The 17,427-nt window shown below is 41.0% G+C and overlaps 2 protein-coding genes across 3 annotated transcripts; both read right to left on the minus strand.

Moving 5' to 3' along the window:
* Window positions 1-365: 365 nt before the first annotated feature.
* On the minus strand, window positions 366-2,127 carry lim2.2 (lens intrinsic membrane protein 2.2). Its single transcript, XM_085431164.1, has 4 exons — window positions 1,950-2,127; window positions 1,305-1,445; window positions 845-979; window positions 366-504 (listed from the first exon to the last, which is right to left on the minus strand). The coding sequence occupies exons 1-4, from the start codon at window positions 2,125-2,127 to the stop codon at window positions 434-436; spliced, it is 525 nt and encodes a 174-aa protein (XP_085287290.1). The 3' UTR covers window positions 366-433.
* Window positions 2,128-3,774: 1,647 nt separating this feature from the next.
* LOC146692907 (WD repeat-containing protein 47-like) lies at window positions 3,775-16,642 on the minus strand. 2 transcript variants are annotated; one of them, XM_085433177.1, is made up of 16 exons: window positions 16,438-16,642; window positions 14,388-14,578; window positions 14,220-14,303; window positions 14,034-14,118; window positions 13,167-13,475; window positions 12,509-12,948; window positions 11,715-11,811; window positions 10,638-10,810; window positions 10,295-10,552; window positions 9,912-9,978; window positions 8,457-8,614; window positions 7,898-8,067; window positions 7,619-7,789; window positions 7,255-7,386; window positions 5,590-5,808; window positions 3,775-5,481 (listed from the first exon to the last, which is right to left on the minus strand). In XM_085433177.1, exons 2-16 carry the CDS (start codon window positions 14,543-14,545, stop codon window positions 5,339-5,341), a joined length of 2,664 nt encoding a protein of 887 aa, XP_085289303.1. In that variant the 5' UTR covers window positions 14,546-14,578; window positions 16,438-16,642; the 3' UTR covers window positions 3,775-5,338. The 2 variants fall into 2 exon arrangements, with proteins under 2 accessions (XP_085289303.1, XP_085289304.1); XM_085433178.1 differs by lacking the exons at window positions 14,034-14,118; window positions 14,388-14,578; window positions 16,438-16,642 and having other exon boundaries at window positions 14,220-14,284.
* Window positions 16,643-17,427: the final 785 nt, after the last annotated feature.

The raw sequence follows: 17,427 nt of genomic DNA on the forward strand, positions 1-17,427 counted from the left end.
GTCAGATGAACAGGCAGAATCAAGACTTAATGAAACCTCATAGATGATTTAAAGCCCGAGTTGCATAACTTAAGGAAAAGACTCCTCTTGAGCAGAGCGCTTACATACCTCCTGTTTGTGGCATTAGAGCGCCATCTAGTGGACAATCCGTCACATAACCTTTAAACGACATTCATTTTAAGAGTTTGACTTTCTGGTTAAATAAAGTGTTAAAAACCAACTGGAATATTATTTTTCAATTGGTTTTAAATCAATAATTCACACAGTTACAGTTTATGTATCTACATTAAAGTAAAAGCAGTGGTGTACTAGCACGTGGTGTCAAATATGTATTACAGGGAAACCAGAAAGAAAGGAATCTATATTCATTTATTCCATCCTAGGTACTCAAAAGCAGCAACAGTCTGCAAGCGGAGCAGTGCGTTAGTGCTGTTCAGCTCTCCGGGTTATTGGGGGGAGCAGGTTCTGCAGTGGTCCGCTGGTAGGCACAGAGTTGGAACACGCCTAAAAGGAAATGATATGTAGATAAGTATTAAAATACCTTCTTAAAAACGATGGCTCTCAAACAATGAAAGCTCATTAGAAGGACAGAGTAGCCATGAGTAATTGTTACTAAGGTAGGAAATGCCAAGAAGCTGCTTAGTCCCTAAATGTGTCCAGAAAATGCCCTTTTGTCATTTTATCATCAAGTTTGATATTTGACAAAAGCCTCACACTGAGGCTCTGGTTTTATTACTTATTAGAAAAATAATAAAATATTTAAAAAATAATAATAAAGCATGTTGCTTGTGATTCACTCACATTAAACATGACTCCTACAATAAGAAATAAATACAATTCAAACCTGCTGCAAAGGCCAAAATAATGGCAACCCAGCCTATGATGTAGGACCAGGAAAAGCGCCAGTCCAAGAAGCGTTTGCCAAAGAAGGTAACAGTCACACCAGTGTAAATTGCCAAAGCCAGCAGAGCGAGAAAACCTGAGAACAGAGGAGACAGAAAAAATCCACTGGGTAAAACATGAAGACATATTTCTTTGAGACCTGTATGTTGCCCCCAAAATATGAAAAAAATCAACACAAGACATTTAGTTAATTAGTTTGCATTCAGGACTTGAATGTATAATTGCTTCTGGAATCTTTTACATGATGGGAAGAGTTCCAAAAATAAAACCCAAGACAGAGGGCTGGCATCAGGCTGCCCCCTATCACCCCCAACTGGTCGTGTGACTGTTGGTGTGATTATTGAGTGTAAATAAAACTGTATTGAAATTTGTATTTTCTGATCTGCTCACTCTTGGTTTACCTGACAGGACCAGGGCAATGCCACCTGTGCGCACTCTCCTGTTCTTGGTGCCGTTAGTGAAAGCGCTCAGTCCAAGCACCACGCCAGCAAAACAGCTCAGCACTGCCAGCAGCATGAAGGCCCGTGTGGCATCCCAGAAGGCTGGAAACAAAAAGGTCAGAACCATGTCCACATGCTGAATATACACTTACATTTGCACTGATTGTGCAGCTCGTGTTGCCTCACCAAGAAGTCACAAAACCTGCCATGAATTTGATTATTTGTGTAAAACACTTAAGAATCATCTGCTTAAAATATTTAACTGTAAATAAGAATTGTAGCCAGTTAACTTTTAGAAAAAGCACACAGTTGCAGTGTAGAGGTAGGTGGACAGTATCGCTAGCAACACTGATATTGATATTAGGTCGATACTAGCATAATATCCTCTAAGTTCAGTATGTAGCCCTTTAAACGTGCTAAACATTATTTTTTGAATAACTGAGGTACTGCAGTCTTTAAGCCTACATATAAACCATGTGCACTTGCTTTAGCTTTCTATGCTGTACAAATTTTTCTACTCACAACATAGTCTGCATGAATTCAGATACTTTTGTTACAGTTAAATTTATGAGTTTGTTACAAAAAATCTTGAGGTGGACCACTCACCTACAGTGATGGTGTGGGCGTGGCATTTGTGGTTGATGCAGAATCTCCAAAGCCCCTGATTGGCCGAGCTGCCAGAGTATCGATACTGCATCCAGAAGTCCGTCGCTGTAGAAACTATGAGAAGCACGAGGGCGGCCACGCCGCAGAGGGTGCCTCCTCCTGCTAAAGTATACAGCATTGTGGAGACGCCTGGCAAGAGACTGTCCTCCTAAACATTCAACAGCTGCTCGGGGAAGAGAGGACAGAGTTGGGGAAAATACAGAATTAAGAGTTTGTGCACAACACTTACATATTAATTTCCTGAAAGATCAGCTGCACACAGTCTTTGGATTTGTTTTTTTCTCCTGTCGACCCTCGAGTCTTTTAGATGATCACATAAAAATGCACAAAGCTAAGTTCCTCATTAATTACAGAAATCCATTACCAAATCTACATCTAGTAAGACAGCAAAGAGCAAGTCCCTGCCACACATGCACGTGGCTTAGTTCTTATAACTACAATAAAGGCAATCCAAAACTTGTTGCGAGTCTGAGGAGCTACCTCTTTCTGTTTAAAGCACGTTTTCCTTTTTAAATCTCGAGACATTATCTTGATGCATTTTGATGGAAAAGTTACATTTCGTATCACCACATCAGATAAATGTGCTTTTAATTTAATTCTAGAATTGGATATAGTCAGAAAAACACTTGACTCAAACTGCTGTATGACAAAAAGCTTGCCTAACAGGCAGTTCAGAGCCATTGTTCATCACTAATTCCCCTCCGTGCTCCACAAACTAATCTTCCACCACTGAGTAACTGAACCGTCAGCACTGCTGCTCTGTCAGCCAGCCAGTAAACCAGCAACTTCATGCACTGACTTTTCCCGTACTTCTCGCCAAAAAATTTCCAAACATCCAAAGAAATTTTATACCTGAGTCCCATATATTTCTATTAAGTAACATGAACCAACACTGGGGTCACAGGTCCAGTTTGTAAGCTGTACAGATCCTTTCTCAGTTAAAATAAATAAATATATAAATAAAAATCACCAATCTTGACACCTCATGTCTTCTATATCTTTGTAGGTTTTCCTCTTCAAAAGCAATTTTGTCCTTTTCCCTTTAAGGCCTCAAAGACTAATATTTTCCTGGCAAATACACTCAGTTACGTTCTTTTACACTTGTACATTTTTAAACTGATACCTCTGGTTTTGGCTGGTCGCTCTCCAGGTTTGTTGGCTGTGACAGTGCGCGTATCCTTTTTAAGCCCCCGTACCTCTGGCCCTCATTGTCCACTGCACAAAAGAGGGAATGATCGAGCGCAGCATGTGAGTGATGCTAAATCCCCCTCTTGCTCTCTTCTCTGCAGTTACCTCCATCCTTTTATCACCCCAGTGCATCTCTGAACTCTTGCTCTTGATTTTTCTCTATGTGCTGTATGACTTCCTATCATTTTTTTTTCAAACTTTTTCCTAGAAAATACTGGCTCAGACTTGGCAAGCTGTGAAAATGTATAAATTGCTTTTCTATCAAAGGCCAAAAACTGTATTACTGCCATGTAGCAATGGGAGTATGCTGGGATAGGCAGTAGCAGACTTATGTTGGCAATTGCACAGAGGAAAAGGTGAACCCATGTGCGCCCTGCACTTGCACATAACTATGTTTGCACCTACCCGTGTGCACAGGCTCTAAGATCATTTAAATCAGTGATGTACACTCACCAGTCAGTTTATTAGGTATAAGCTGACATGTCTGGACCCAACCCAGTATTAACAAGCTGTGCTAAACGAGCAGCCAGTGGGTGTGTGTGATTGATACAAAAAAAAAAAAGATGAAACACATCAATTACTTCACTCGATATCTTTATTTTGTCAGTTTGTTTCAAAGTATTCCTTAAAAGAAGGTGTGTTAGACAGCCACTACTTTATTTTTTTTAACAGTTTGAACCCTAATGACCCCTTGGCACTTGTCTTACTTGTGACACATTTGTGCATGTAACTATTACAGGTGGACAGTGACACGGAATATGCCATCAAGAGTCACAGATAAGGTAAAATGTAAAGCACAATACGATAATCCCACAAAGGTCAGTCGTTTTCTCAGCCTGTACCCTCGTCTCTGTCTCACACTTGCACCAGGCTGCTCAAAAAAGTGAAGCTAAAAGTTAAACAAGCCAATGACACTGGTGTTTCACACTGTGCAGTCCTGAAGCATCTCTTTAAAGTGCATCATTACCACTGTTTTGACATTAGCCTGCTGATCCAAAATACAGAGACTCTCATGGTTGTCTGCATTTAGTGGACTCTATTGTAAAGTTCACTATAAATCCCTAAACCTTCTCTGGGACACGGGTTCTCGTGAATCCACATCTCTGATTTAAGACTTTTTTTTCTTGTCAAATTTATCGACCGACTGCAGGTAAACACTTCCATGCGCTCGAACCAGAGTTCCCAAGAAGAGGTTCCTAAAGCTTAACTCGACTTGTTCGGGTGCTGCCTGTAACTCACACCCAGTGGTACTCTTTTTTTGGAGCTTTCATGTAAGTGAATAAACTGTTGTATGCATATAAGTGATGCTGATGGGTGCAGTAACCTTGTTTGAACTTGCAGCTGACAAAAGGCATGTGATAAAATACCAAAATAAAGCTGCAAATTAAAAAAACAAATCTATCAATCCAGACATCCAAAAAACTACACAACAGTTACAAAAAAGGCACGTTATGATATGCATAACCAAATGTGGCTTCTCTCCAGAACATTAAATTCTGTCGCTCCTTCCTGCAGAAATTATCAAAAGAGTTGCTGTGTTAAGATGCTAAATGTCACATTACACCAACCCTACTTCTTTGTTTACCTCCATGTTTTGAGTGTACTTGCTTGGGCAGTGTGACAGATGAGCTACAATATAAGATAAGTATGCTCGCAGTCAAAGTAAAGTAAAGTGCTTTTTAAGATGGGCATTAGCGACCATCTTTATACTCTGTATCACATTTGCCATTTAATCTTTGCTGAAATTATAAAAGTCACAAGCTGAAAGGTATCAAGCGAACACAGACATGTTCTATGTATATTTAGAAATTCAACCTCACATTTTTCCTTAAATTTGACTCAAACTGCAAAGCCATATACACTCAGATTTCCAGAAATTCATGGTTGCTTGAGCACACATTGGCACATACCCAAAGACATATATGGACATTCATATACACACATACGTAGAAAGTGTCCTCCTTAAAGTGACTGGCTTTTCTGGCTCAAAAGTGCACCTGTCACCCTACTGTACGCACATGTGCACTTATCTTTAAACATATAAACAACTTGACGTTTACGATATGCATGTTTTGCACACCAATACACCTCGGAGCTGGGGTGTATGTGGAAACTGTGCTCTTGTGCTCTTTCTCTAAATCTCACGGGCCTGGAGCCCAGAGGATGACGGTTCGATCCGCAGACGAGGAGACAAAGGTCCGATCGTGTGGGTGCCACCTACACTGGATCACCTTGTCCCAGTGCTCCCCTGCCACCGTCTGAGGGAGGGGCTTGGTTAGGTCACCTGGGGTCAGAGAAGGGGGAAATATCACACAGGAGGAGCTTACAAACACAATTTTAAGTGCTTCAAAATTTGATTTTTCACTTCAAACAATGACTTATTTCAAGCTACCTTGAAGGTCGCTGATTATGATCCTGTTGTCATAGGAACCAGTGAGGAGATGATGGGCTCCCGGTGAGAAGCGCACAGAGCGTATGTCAGTGCTGTGGGGGCGGTACGTCTGCACTATGCGGCCTCCTCTAATGTCGTACAGCATGCAGGTGCTGTCCTCCTGACCGGTGGCGAGCAGGCGGCCGCTGGGATCCACTGCCACTGAAGCAACTGCACTTCCTGAGTAACGTACAGTGTGAAGAACGTCATGTTGTTGGATACAGCTTAAAAAGTATTTTGCTGACAGGAGCAGTTTCTGACACTCAAAGCCTTAAACGTTATCCAGGCATTTTGCATTTGCAAAGGGAAACTGTGACAAAATGTTTTACAGTTGTCATCAGCGAATACTACACCACAGTGATAAACACTTGTTTTATTATTTCAATTTACTGGAGTGCAGCGCTTGATTATGGTTTCATCAGCTGTTCATATTAAGAGTTTCATAAGAGACAGGCTGCTGACAAACTACAAACATGCAGGCAGCAGATATGCTCCTACTTTAGGTGTCCTTCATGTCGCTATCAGACAGGTAGGTGTTTGATAATGCGATATCAGTGGATTAATGTTATCACAAATAACCCAGACAGCAAACAAGATTTTATTGAACTGTTAATCATCATCTAAATGATTTTTTGCTGTAACTGGGTAGAACAGATAGCTGAGGTAATGCTAATGCTAGGAGAGCAATCAGGACAAAGAGAGGGCCGCAGCCTGGAAATAACAGCAATAACTGGATTTGCCACATTTAAGAGTAAAGGGCCATCGATAATGCATCTTTGCGGCTAACTTTGTCATCTTTTTGCTTAGATTTAAACAACAAAATATTACAAAACGAATGCAGACTCAGCTGAAAATACTACAAATAAGGTAAAACTTTAACACTACCTGCAGCTAACATTTTTAAACATTTATTTTTAAATATAAACTGTATAAATATATAACTGTACTGGATGCATATTTCAATATATTTTTAAAAGTTACAGCGTTTAAAATATCATCCTAGCTACAGTGGCTGCTGTAGGGGAATGCACATTTATGCATGTTTCCGTGTGTTAGAGCTCTCACTTCAGTTCATGACGAGGCCATAGATGAGGAGGAAGAGGATAAAGTGGAAATAGCAAATATATAGTGTGAAAGAGCTATTTGCGATTAACAACATATATAGTTGGTCTCTAGCCACATACATAAAAAACCAAGACCAGGCAGAGCAACAATGTCCATCTCATCCACTGTGTTCAAGATAGCTGGGCAACATGGCCAACATTTCAAAAAAACTGGTGCCTCCTCCCCATATTTCTATTTTTACTGGATTAGTTCTAAATTTCTGAGAATGTAATAAATGTATACTGATGTAATTACATACAAAATCATGTATATCTTAGTATATTATTTTTTTATATTAAATAACCTCAGAAAATAACTAACTGTAGCTTTCAAATATTTTTTGACTTGCCCTGAAGCGTCAGTTGATTTCTGTCTTTAATTTCTCTTTTTTCCTTTCTAATTTATGGAAGTCGTGCTCTTCATAAAAGTGTAAGTGTCTTCCTGTAAAACCACTCTAACCTGTAGCAGTGTGGTAAAAACCATTTCCAATCAAACAAAGTAGCAAGTTTCAGTATGACTCACCTGTGCCATGCAAAGTTGTGCCCACCACCCGAACACAGCTGGGCACCCGCAGGTCCCAGAAGCGGACAGTTTTGTCCTGTGAGCCTGAAGCAATCATCCACCCTCCCCATGTGTACAGAGTCAGAATGTGACCTGTTCAAAACAGCACATAATATCTGAGCTCTGTTCACAACAACTCTTTTCAACAACTTTGCAATAAATGCGATAAATGTTGGTACTCGTGCTAAATTTGTGTTTCAAAGAACCTACAGTGGATGAATGAAGCAGACAATACCATAAAACACTACTGGGGACCACACTTTGAAAACCCCTATCCAGAGTTTGCTTAGACCAATCTCTCAGCTGCAGGTAAACGGGGACATACCAGTGTGTCCGCTCAGGGCATGAAGGCCCTGTCCTCTCTGACAGTCAGTAGTGTAGATGTTGCAGTCCCCGGCTCCAGCACTGATCAAAATAGATCCTCCACTTTCAGGACCTTCCATAAAAGCCAAATCTCTAATAGTGCCGTCATGCATGCTAAACTCCAGGTCTGGGCCTGAATCACAAGAGTACAGATGTTTCCAAGCAGTTTAGCAACAGAAGAAACATGAGTTTCTGCATCAGCTTAAACTTATTTTTCTAATATTTTCCTTATTGTGTGTACCTGTGGCATTGCAGGTGTCTGCATTGAAAGGCAAGACTTTGACATATTTATCATTGGAGCCAGTGGCCAAAAGCTGTCCACAGTGGCTCCAGGCGACGCAGTAGATTGAGCCCTTGTGATGTTTGTTCCGCCTGAAGCGCACAGCCGGCTGCTTCACTCCACCAGAACCACTAAAGAAGCAAACAAACATGGACACAGACAGATAAAAAAAATGATGAAGGCATGAAGAAAAAAAATTAAAAAGGTTCCTTGAATCCACCTATTTTGGATTTTTTCCATGAGTGAATTTTATTTTTCATTTTGATGAAACCGGTTGCAGCAGATGGCTGCTCTTCCCTGAGGTTTCTTCCTCTTAAAAGGGAGTTTTTCCTTCCCACTGTCGCCAAATGCTTGCTCATATTGGGTCGTTGTCTTTTTTCAAAGTAAGAAAAGGAAGTAAGCTGTTCAAGTCATCAAAATTGCTCTAGAGATACAAAAATTACATGTATCTCTGTGGCTTTCAATTACAAATTAAATATCTCACAGTGTGGATTTGTAGGTCCCTGTAAGCCGCTCTCACCTGGCAGTTAGTGTTTCCGGGTAGGCACACACTCTCAGGGTTTTTGAGTTGGAGCCGACGGCATAAAGCGCACCGGCGGGATGGAAGGCCACTGCGCGCACTGCCTGTGTGTCCTCGAGCTGGCTCACCTTAACAAACTGTGTTTTGCACTTTGCGGGCTTCACAGGAAGATAAAAAAAATAAACCAAACATTGTCATGAAGTTTGCAGCTGCGTTTAAGCATTCACAGTGGTATGCAAACGTTTGGGCACCCCTGATAATTTTCATGATTTTCCTTCATAAATTCATTGGTTGTTCGGATCAGCAATTTCATTTAAATATATCATATAGCAGACGAACACAATGATATTTGAGAAGTGAAATGAAGTTTTTAGGATTTACAGAAAGTGTGCAATAGTAACTTAAACTAAATTAGGCAGCTGCATAAATTTGGGAACCCTTGTCATTTTATTGATTTGAATACCTTTAGCACTAATTATTGGAACATAAAATTTGTTTGGTAAGCTCATTGACCCTTGACCTACATACGCAGGTGAATCCAGTCATGAGAAAGGGCATTTAACATGCCAATTGCATGTTTTTCTCCTCTTTGCATCTTCTTTCAAGAGTGGCTACATGGGAGCCTCAAAACAACTCTCAAATGACCTGAAAACAAAGATTGTTCAACATCATGGTTTAGGGAAGTATACAAAAAGCTATCTCAGATATTTCAGCTGTCAGTTTCCGCTTTGAGCAACATAGTGAGGAAATGGAAGACCACAGGCACAGTTCAAGTTAAGGCTGGAAGTGACAGGTCAAGAAAAATCTTAGATAAGCCGAGGCGAAGGATGCCACAAACAGTGTCTCTTGAGGTTGAAGTTGCACTGGGGCTGGATACTTCAACAAGACAACGACCGTAAACACTGCTCAAAATCCACTAAGGCATTCATGCAGAGGAACAAGTACAAGGTACTGGATTGGCCATCTCAGTCCCCAGACCTGAATATTATTAAAAATCTATGGTGTGACTTAAAGTGGGCTGTCCATGCTCGGAAACCATCATACCTGACTGAACTGGAGATGTTTTGTAAAGACGAAAGGTCCAAAATACCTTTAACCAGAATCCAGACTCTCATTGGAAGCTATAGGAAGTGTTCAGGTTTGGAGGCTGTTATTTCTGCAAAAGGAGGATCTTCTAAATATTGATGGAAGATTTCTGTTGGGGTGGCCAAATTTATGCACCTGCCCAATTTAGTTTAAGTAACTATTGCACACTTTCTGTAAATCCTATAAACTTCATTTCAAATATCATTGTGTTCATCTTCTATATGATATATTTACATAAAATTGCTGATCCAAACAACCAATGAATTTATGAAGGGAAATCATGAAAATTATCAGCGGTGTCCAAACTTTTGCATACCACTGTATGTGGAATGTATGGAAGTTAAATATCAACAGAGCGTGCTTACATACCTCGTGTGTGCTACGTGTTGCAGAGCTTGTGGAGTCATCCTGGACTGTAGGACCAGAGCCAGTGATTCTTTGAGCACAAAAAAGAACAATGCATAAACAAGTCATAAACATTGGGTTTTTTTGGTTCCCATCAATAAGAGCTCAGAGTGACATGTTTCAAATATTTGATAATAATTAGCAAATGCTGGCTATGAGGAAAGCTGCATTACACATAGCAAACATAGCCTTTTGAAATCTGATTCTTCTTTTTGATACATGTTCTATTTCAATTAATTAGCAGCTGAACAGTCACTAGAAGCATTCCCTACACACCAGCAAAATGTGAGCCTAACTTCTAACAAGTTAAGATGTTTCGGTGGAGACCAATAGCAGGAGGCTCTTACCTTTTATTGGGAGGAACTGGGGACTCACTGAGCAACGGCAAGCTGTGGCTCCCGGTGCTTACTGGCGTGCTGCTGCTCACCCCACCTGGCTTGTCCCTCGGCGGTCCTTTATCTGGGGTGTGACGGGTGTCAGGCACCCTGGGGCTAGATGTGCTGTTGTTCCCCGTCAGCCCGTTCCACTGCTGGCCCAGCTGCGCCATCATGTCCTCTCCACGGTGGTCGATGCCCACATTCATCTCTTCCAACTTCTGGATGGATCTAGACAAAGACAAGCTCTGTCGTAGCACCCGGCTTGCGTTTCATTCTTCGCTGACATCAAATCCTGTAGGAATGACATCCTCACCTGCTGAGGAAGGTTTCTGTGAGGTTGTGCTGGGCTCCATCCTGGGGCTTCACTCCCCCCTCCAGCAGCATCTGCTGGTAAAGCTGCTTCTGCTGCTGCTTCTGTTCCAGATGTTGCTGCACGCGGAGCCGCTGTCTGTAATACTCCTGGATGTGCTCAGTGGAGTCACGACGCTGGACACAGACAAGGACACAAGCCACCAAAATGAGTCCCCCCCCCCCCCCAATAAAACCCAAACAGTTGAATTGTTTCTGCAGAAAATGTAGAAATCCCTGAAACTGTATTTTCTATTTTACCAAAGCAGGCCCTGTAGGCTGAATAATTCATAGTGCCTTTCACTGTTCTGTGCTTCAAAGCTTGGAAGTGTCCAGACACACACAAAACACACACACACACACCAGATTATAAAAGGCAAACTCGTTCCCAGAGCCACTGCTGACAACTCTTCAACTCCCAAGGCCTTGTCCTCCATCATCCACCCCATAAAAAAGTTTTCAAGGAACTCATTGCATTGAGTCAACAGTATATTATCCTTCAGGCCTCTCACCACTTTTCATGCACACACACACACACACACACGTGGTGATATAATCTTAAAGTACTATGCGCTTCTAGATGGGACCTGAAATGTATAAAGATGAGTGATGATGAAAGCAGGAGGCCATCTTTGGATGTGGCTGCATATCAAAGCAGATTATGGGTTTCCAGTGTCCATGAGCTCCACCTCGCTACACTGGGACAGGGGGCAGCAAGGTGCAAGTGCCCTATGTGGACGTGTAGTATAGAATTCAGGCAGGATTTATAATGCAATAAAGGCGTTAAGACCACACAGTTCAGGGGGGATTCATTCTGTGTCTTTAACTCCAGACTGAAAATCTTTCACTGACTTTGACTCAAGTGACCAGACAGCTAACTGTTGCTTTTTCTTCGTAACAGTCGAGAAACAACTTTGTTCTGAGAACCCGGAGGTGAAGCCTGGCATTCATTCACTTTCACCTTTAAACAACAGATGACACTGGCTGATTTCAGGCTTAAACCATGCACATAAGTCTGCTGCTTACGGCCTGCAGTTCATACCTCATGTGTTTCTGTGCTGCACGGTGGCCCACCATCTTTTCCAGGAGTCAGAGGTGTGCGTGTGCTGTTTGGTCCATCCAGCCCTTGTGGGTGCTTCCTATAGTTAGGAAGACGTATCAATCAGTTTATCTGATTTTATATCTCAAGTCAAAAACATTTTATCTATAAGGGTTATGCAAACAATAATAGCAAAGTCAAATTAAAAAGCTCTTAATTAACCTGTGATTGAAGATTAGTCTAGATTTGTGTCAGCTACAATAATATTTCTGCTGTTTTGCATAAAATCCATTAACTATGATCTCATATATGTGCATATCACATCAACACTGATGCATTTTTGCGCCTAGTTGTACAGCTTGACTACATCCAACAGGTGGGGCCAACATCCTGTCTCAACCTTAGAATTGTGAGATTTTATTTGCAGTCACCTTGTAAAACAAACTAGCAACAATCTGGCAGACATCTATCCTAAATATATATATATTTTTAAAAAGTATAATAACATACATTAGAGGAATTTTAAATAAAGAAAAGGTTTTACATCATAGCCTGCGTGGTTAGTTGTTTGTAGGCAGGATTTAAATAATGAATCTTTGCATGGACCGGTCAAGCAGCATTTTTATTCTGGGGTTTATAAGTTTGATTCGACTGCATAGTTCTAATTAGAATGCTGAATGAGTGCAATTTGTTTTCCTGACACCAGGGAAAGTTCAGTGTTTATTTTGCAAAATAACATTTATATTTACTCCCAACAAGATGTACGAAATATCCCTTTCCAGTTTCTTTGACTTTACCTCTCAGGTGAATCGTCCTGCTGATGCACGTTATTCTCCACGAGGCTCCGGCTAAGAGCGAACTTCATGTTTGTCTCCAGGCCTCTCTTGTCCTGGGCCGCCAAACCGTGAGACAGGCCGTCCAGAGCTGGGTTGAGGGATCTCGACATGTAGGTGTCGGCCGAATGAGGTCTTTGATGAAAGGGTGAGGTAGGGCACGGGGACAGACGGTTGATTAATGGAGTAAGGAGGTCGGCGTGGCCAGCTTTGCTGGGCTTCACCAGCCGGTCCACGTGGATGTTGAGGGTCTTCTGCTGGAAGGCGCAGGTGAAGGCACCCGGGGAAAGATTCTGCAGCCAGGAGAGCAGCGACAAATCTAACTCATCACAGCCGTTCCCACACAGCAAATCCACGCCAAGCAGCACCTCGCCCTCTGTGATCTCCTCTCCTGTTGCTTTACTCTACAAAACAGAAAAGCTTCTTAAAACCTATTCTATTTTTTCCGAGACACAAATGTGCAAAAACCAGACAGTTTGTTTTTTTAAACAAAAAAAAAGTAATAGGTTACTTTGCAATAAAACCCTTTTTTAGTAGTTTTGAACACCTCTGCAGGTTTGAGCCTTTTATCAGCCACTTAAGCCTAACTGTAACCCTTTTCACTAATAGCGCATCAGATTACCTGACAGAACTCGACACAGCACTCATAAAGGATCCCTTTGATTAGCAGCTGGAAGAGGCGGTTCCCGCTAGCCCTGAAGCCCGCCTCACTCAGCTTTCTGTCTGCAGGGATGAACTCAGCTACCATCGCGCAGGCCTCTTCGAAGCAATGCACTCGTGCCGTGCTCGGATTCCAGTCTTTGAACTCTGCGTGATGGGTGAGGCGTGGCAGTGTGAGGAGGAGACACAGCTTGCTGTAGTCCTCCTTGGTCGGGCAGAACTCCTCCAGACTGTGCAGGCACTTTACTGCCTCTTGCATGGTGATCTCTAGCTGTAAAAGCAGAAAAATTCAGGCGGGCAAGACAGTGATTATATTTTGGGGTGCTCAATACAGAAGCCCACTGGTGTTTTGACAGATAAAGGATGACATTAGCTGTTCCTTACAAGCACAGATTATCACACAATAGGATGGGAGTGAGTAAAGCCTGCTGTGAAACTGGCTTTTTACCAGCTTAAGGAGATACCAACCCACCTGTCAATTTTACTTCCCTGTGCTCAAGAGAGAGCTTATGTGGCCCGTAACAGACTGTTTTTTTAACACTGGTTCGCTCTAAAAAAGTAGGCATCATCCAAAAAAATAATGCGAATCATAGAAAGAAACTGTTGCTAAACTAGTATCTCAGAGATTATACTTGCTATACTTTAACAAGTACTATAATGTGTAATTTCTTTTTAGTCAAGATTAAAATTCTCTTTACTGCAGAGAATTTACATTAACGTAGCTTTATAAGCACAGGCTGCTATACTGAGCAACGAGCAGCTGCTAGGAAACATGCATCTAGTTCATAATACATTTCAAAGACATAAATATATATAAAAGTACACATACATTTAGAGGGTCTTCAGCAGCCGACATGGCATTATTAACACACAAAGCTTCCAGAAACTTCTGCTTAAATATGATGTAGCGAAACCTGGAAACACAAGTGCAAACGTGCTAACAAACAAGTACGCTTAAAAATGTTCTTTGTTGTGTGAAGACCGGTACGAAACAGCCACATATAGCTTCTCTCACCTTTTCTTGTCAAACTTGTCCATTCCTTCTAACGGTTGAATGAACTGCATCACCTCCTCCCACTGGCCATCCAGAATGAGTTGCCTGATTAAAAACAACAAATGAACAATTTAAGAATCCTGTGAAAAACTTCTCTCTATCCCGCTTGTGCCATATGAGTGTGTGTACCTGAGGAAAAGCATATCATCAGAGTATAGTCCATTGATAACACCGCTTTCCTTCTCCAGAGCCAGCATGCTAATGTGCAGCTTCCTGGAGTTGAGAAAGTCCAGGATCAGCTTGATCACCTCAGCCTCCTTTATGTTGATCGTCTCCTCTGCTGTCATGTTGCAGATCTTTTGGGGGCAGCTTATAGCTGGCTGTACAAAAAAAAACAAAAAAAAAAACAAAAAAGAAAACAGAGAGACAAGGCAGAAGCCTGTTAATGGAAAGGTCACAGCAAAAGAAGAAAGACTTATGCTGATGTTCCCAATGTTAAGGAAATTATTCTAATTGTAATATTAATACTGTAGTAAGTGAAAAGAAATGGAAAAATAATCTGTCAGCATGACTCTTTGGCCTTAAATTGTAAGAAATAAATGTGTAAAATTACAGAAATTCTGGTGGCTCATAACCCAAACTGTCCTCTAATTATAAAACAAAGTTTTTGTTTGTTTGTTTTGTTTGAAAATGTCTGTTTTTCCTGTAGATCCATTTAAAGAAAGACATTTCTTTATTCAAGTGTTAACTTATTACTTTATTTGCTTTGCTGTAGTGTAATTGGCTAAGGAGGAGTTCTTTTTCTGTGAGAAAAGCTGTAAAACATATATAAATACAGTTAAAAGTCCAAAATGTATTTCATCTTTCACATTTTCCAAAACCAATCTAACCTTTGACCCTTATATTTGACATTTTGGTTTATGCATTCCCAAATTTTTCACACCTGTTTGCAAAAAATACATGACAAACAAAAACGGAGGTGAATTCCAGTTTTTATAATTTTTTATAATTCTCGATCTGTACACCAACACAACACATTGTTTTCATATCCAATTGAAAATGTAACTGGAAAACAATCACTTAATCATAAACCATGTTTTAAATTATTTCTATTTTCACAAGCTTTACTGCAGCCGTTGTTTGTTCATGTGTCTTTCTCCCTTTGGGTTTGCTTACACCAAGTGAAATTCATACTTGACAGAATACAGACCAGCTGGTTAAACTGGCCACTGTAGAATATTCTACTTCTCTACCTTCAAAAACTTGTTGGGAGCTTTTCCAGCATAATTTAGGCCACTGTCCGTCAGCACAATGAAACTGTCCCTACATTGCAACTTATCTACACTTCAGAATTCATCTCTCTGCTTACGTCCTCTCTCACATCACTGGACTCTGTGAGACTCATCACACTGTCTGTACTATGGTTAACAGATAATGCTACATGCTTTTCCCTTGTGTCACTCCAATTTCCAGATCAGTATACTGTTCGAGGTTATTAGGTGTTTTCTTTCTTAACGCCTAGAGAACGTTAACCTTCCCATTGATGATCCTGGTGTCTAATTTTGCAAAATGCTAATTTTTGCACTTTAATTAAATTCTTACTCTAGTCTATTATGATGGTTCAAGTAAGTTCGTAGTACTCCTTTGCACTTTTAAACTCGGTCACTAAACTGTATTTTTCTGTGATGTCCCTTTTGCTGGAGGCTTGCTTTATGCTTCAAAGGGCATCTGTGGTGTTTCTGCACATATGCATAATGTCCCTAAATGGCTCATAGTTTAAATACTGGAACATATCAAAGATGCAGTTCCAAGGTTGGGTCTTTAAATGGTTAGTCACTGCAACATCACCCAGGCAGCTACAGCAAAGACATGGAGGGGTCTTCATTATGTATGGTGCACTTGCCCTGTATGTTTAAGGAAGCGCATAGAGAGGCTGGGAGAGCAGCTTCTGACGCCGCCCTGTTCCCTCCATACACAGACAGAACATCCACCCAGCTCCGGGCCGGGATGTGAGAGCAGGTCTGCGGCCCAAACCTGACAGCCTCAGCACTTTATCTGTCCTCGGACACACCTTGTTTATTCGAGCACGGCAGCCAGTGACGACTATTAACACCACTGGACACAAATGCAGGGCAAAAAATGATAAGCATGCCAATCATTGTCTCCCTTACTGGGGACACACCGTGCTAGACTACAGCGCAGTGCTAAACACCGCCTTGAAACAGTGCCAGCATCTCACCTGTCAGTCAGTCTGCGCCTACAGCCCGCCGCATTAAAGCCCGCGGTCTCCAGATGTAGCGACGTCCACGAAGAAGACGGCAGGGATGTATTTGACTGCTGAAAGGCTTTACTGCGTTGCCAGAAAGCTCCTTTCTCCTGCCTCGTTTCTTGTACACAGCTCGCGGTTGCCATGCGGACGTAGCCGCAAACCACCAATCAACTGTAGCAACGACGCCCAGCGGTCACACCTACAGCACGGACGCGACAACTTTCAAAGGAAATTCAGGGAGATAAAAAAGGATAGGATTTATTTTATTTTATTTTAAGAAATAAGATAAATAACAAAGAAAGACAATAAAAATGCTATTTTCTTTGAACATCTCTAAGACGAGTTTTTAAATTGCTGTCAAGCTAATATATACATTTTTTTTTATCAGAAAGTTGGGCATCTAATTAGAATATAGAAAATGGTTTATATATATATATTCACTCAAAATGATGAAAAAAGTGGCTGAACCCTTTTAAAATTACTCTTTGAGTTCCCTTGTTTAATGGCAAATTTTCATTACTGTAGTCATTAACTACATTTTATTGGCCATGGCTAAAATAATTTGTTAAGCAAAACAACAATGTGTATTCTTTTTAGTCAAATAACCACAGTGTTATTAACAGCCTTAGTAGCGACACTGGACTGATTCATAAACTAAGTTAAAATTATTTTATGCTCCCATTTACAGTGGAGCCTTTGGCCCGAGGTACTCGGGGTCAGATAAAGTTGCTTCTAGAAATCCAGCCTTGTTACTTTAGCTAAATATATAGCTTTCACTGGAAACAAGTTAATCTAAACACATTAACTTTGCCGTTATCTAAGGTACTCCATCTAATTATAATTGTAGAACATTTTCTGATGAACCACCTCTTGAAAATGTTATGATTTCAAATCTGGACTAGACTACCTATTGATCTATTTGTGTTTACGTGGCACAATTTAGACTATTTGTTCAATACA

The sequence above is a fragment of the Copadichromis virginalis genome, linkage group LG15, assembly GCF_057382275.1.
Source record: "Copadichromis virginalis isolate Kocher_CV1m ecotype Utaka linkage group LG15, C_Virginalis_male_GT1.1, whole genome shotgun sequence".
NCBI classification, from domain to species: domain Eukaryota; kingdom Metazoa; phylum Chordata; class Actinopteri; order Cichliformes; family Cichlidae; genus Copadichromis; species Copadichromis virginalis.

What these genes read in the sequence shown, in the direction of transcription:
- LOC146692907 (XM_085433177.1), bottom strand. Translation starts at nt 14,545, where the DNA reads ATGACAGCAGAGGAGACGATCAACATAAAGGAGGCTGAGGTGATCAAG. An exon ending in GCTGTGTCGAGTTCTGTCAG is followed by an intron (nt 12,949 to 13,166) that starts GTAATCTGATGC and finishes TCTGTTTTGTAG; the next exon opens with AGTAAAGCAACAGGAGAGGA. An exon ending in CACAACTTTGCATGGCACAG is followed by an intron (nt 5,809 to 7,254) that starts GTGAGTCATACT and finishes TACGTTACTCAG; the next exon opens with GAAGTGCAGTTGCTTCAGTG.
- lim2.2 (XM_085431164.1), bottom strand. Translation starts at nt 2,127, where the DNA reads ATGCTGTATACTTTAGCAGGAGGAGGCACCCTCTGCGGCGTGGCCGCC. An exon ending in CGCCCACACCATCACTGTAG is followed by an intron (nt 1,446 to 1,949) that starts GTGAGTGGTCCA and finishes TTTTGTTTCCAG; the next exon opens with CCTTCTGGGATGCCACACGG. An exon ending in CATTGCCCTGGTCCTGTCAG is followed by an intron (nt 980 to 1,304) that starts GTAAACCAAGAG and finishes CTCTGTTCTCAG; the next exon opens with GTTTTCTCGCTCTGCTGGCT.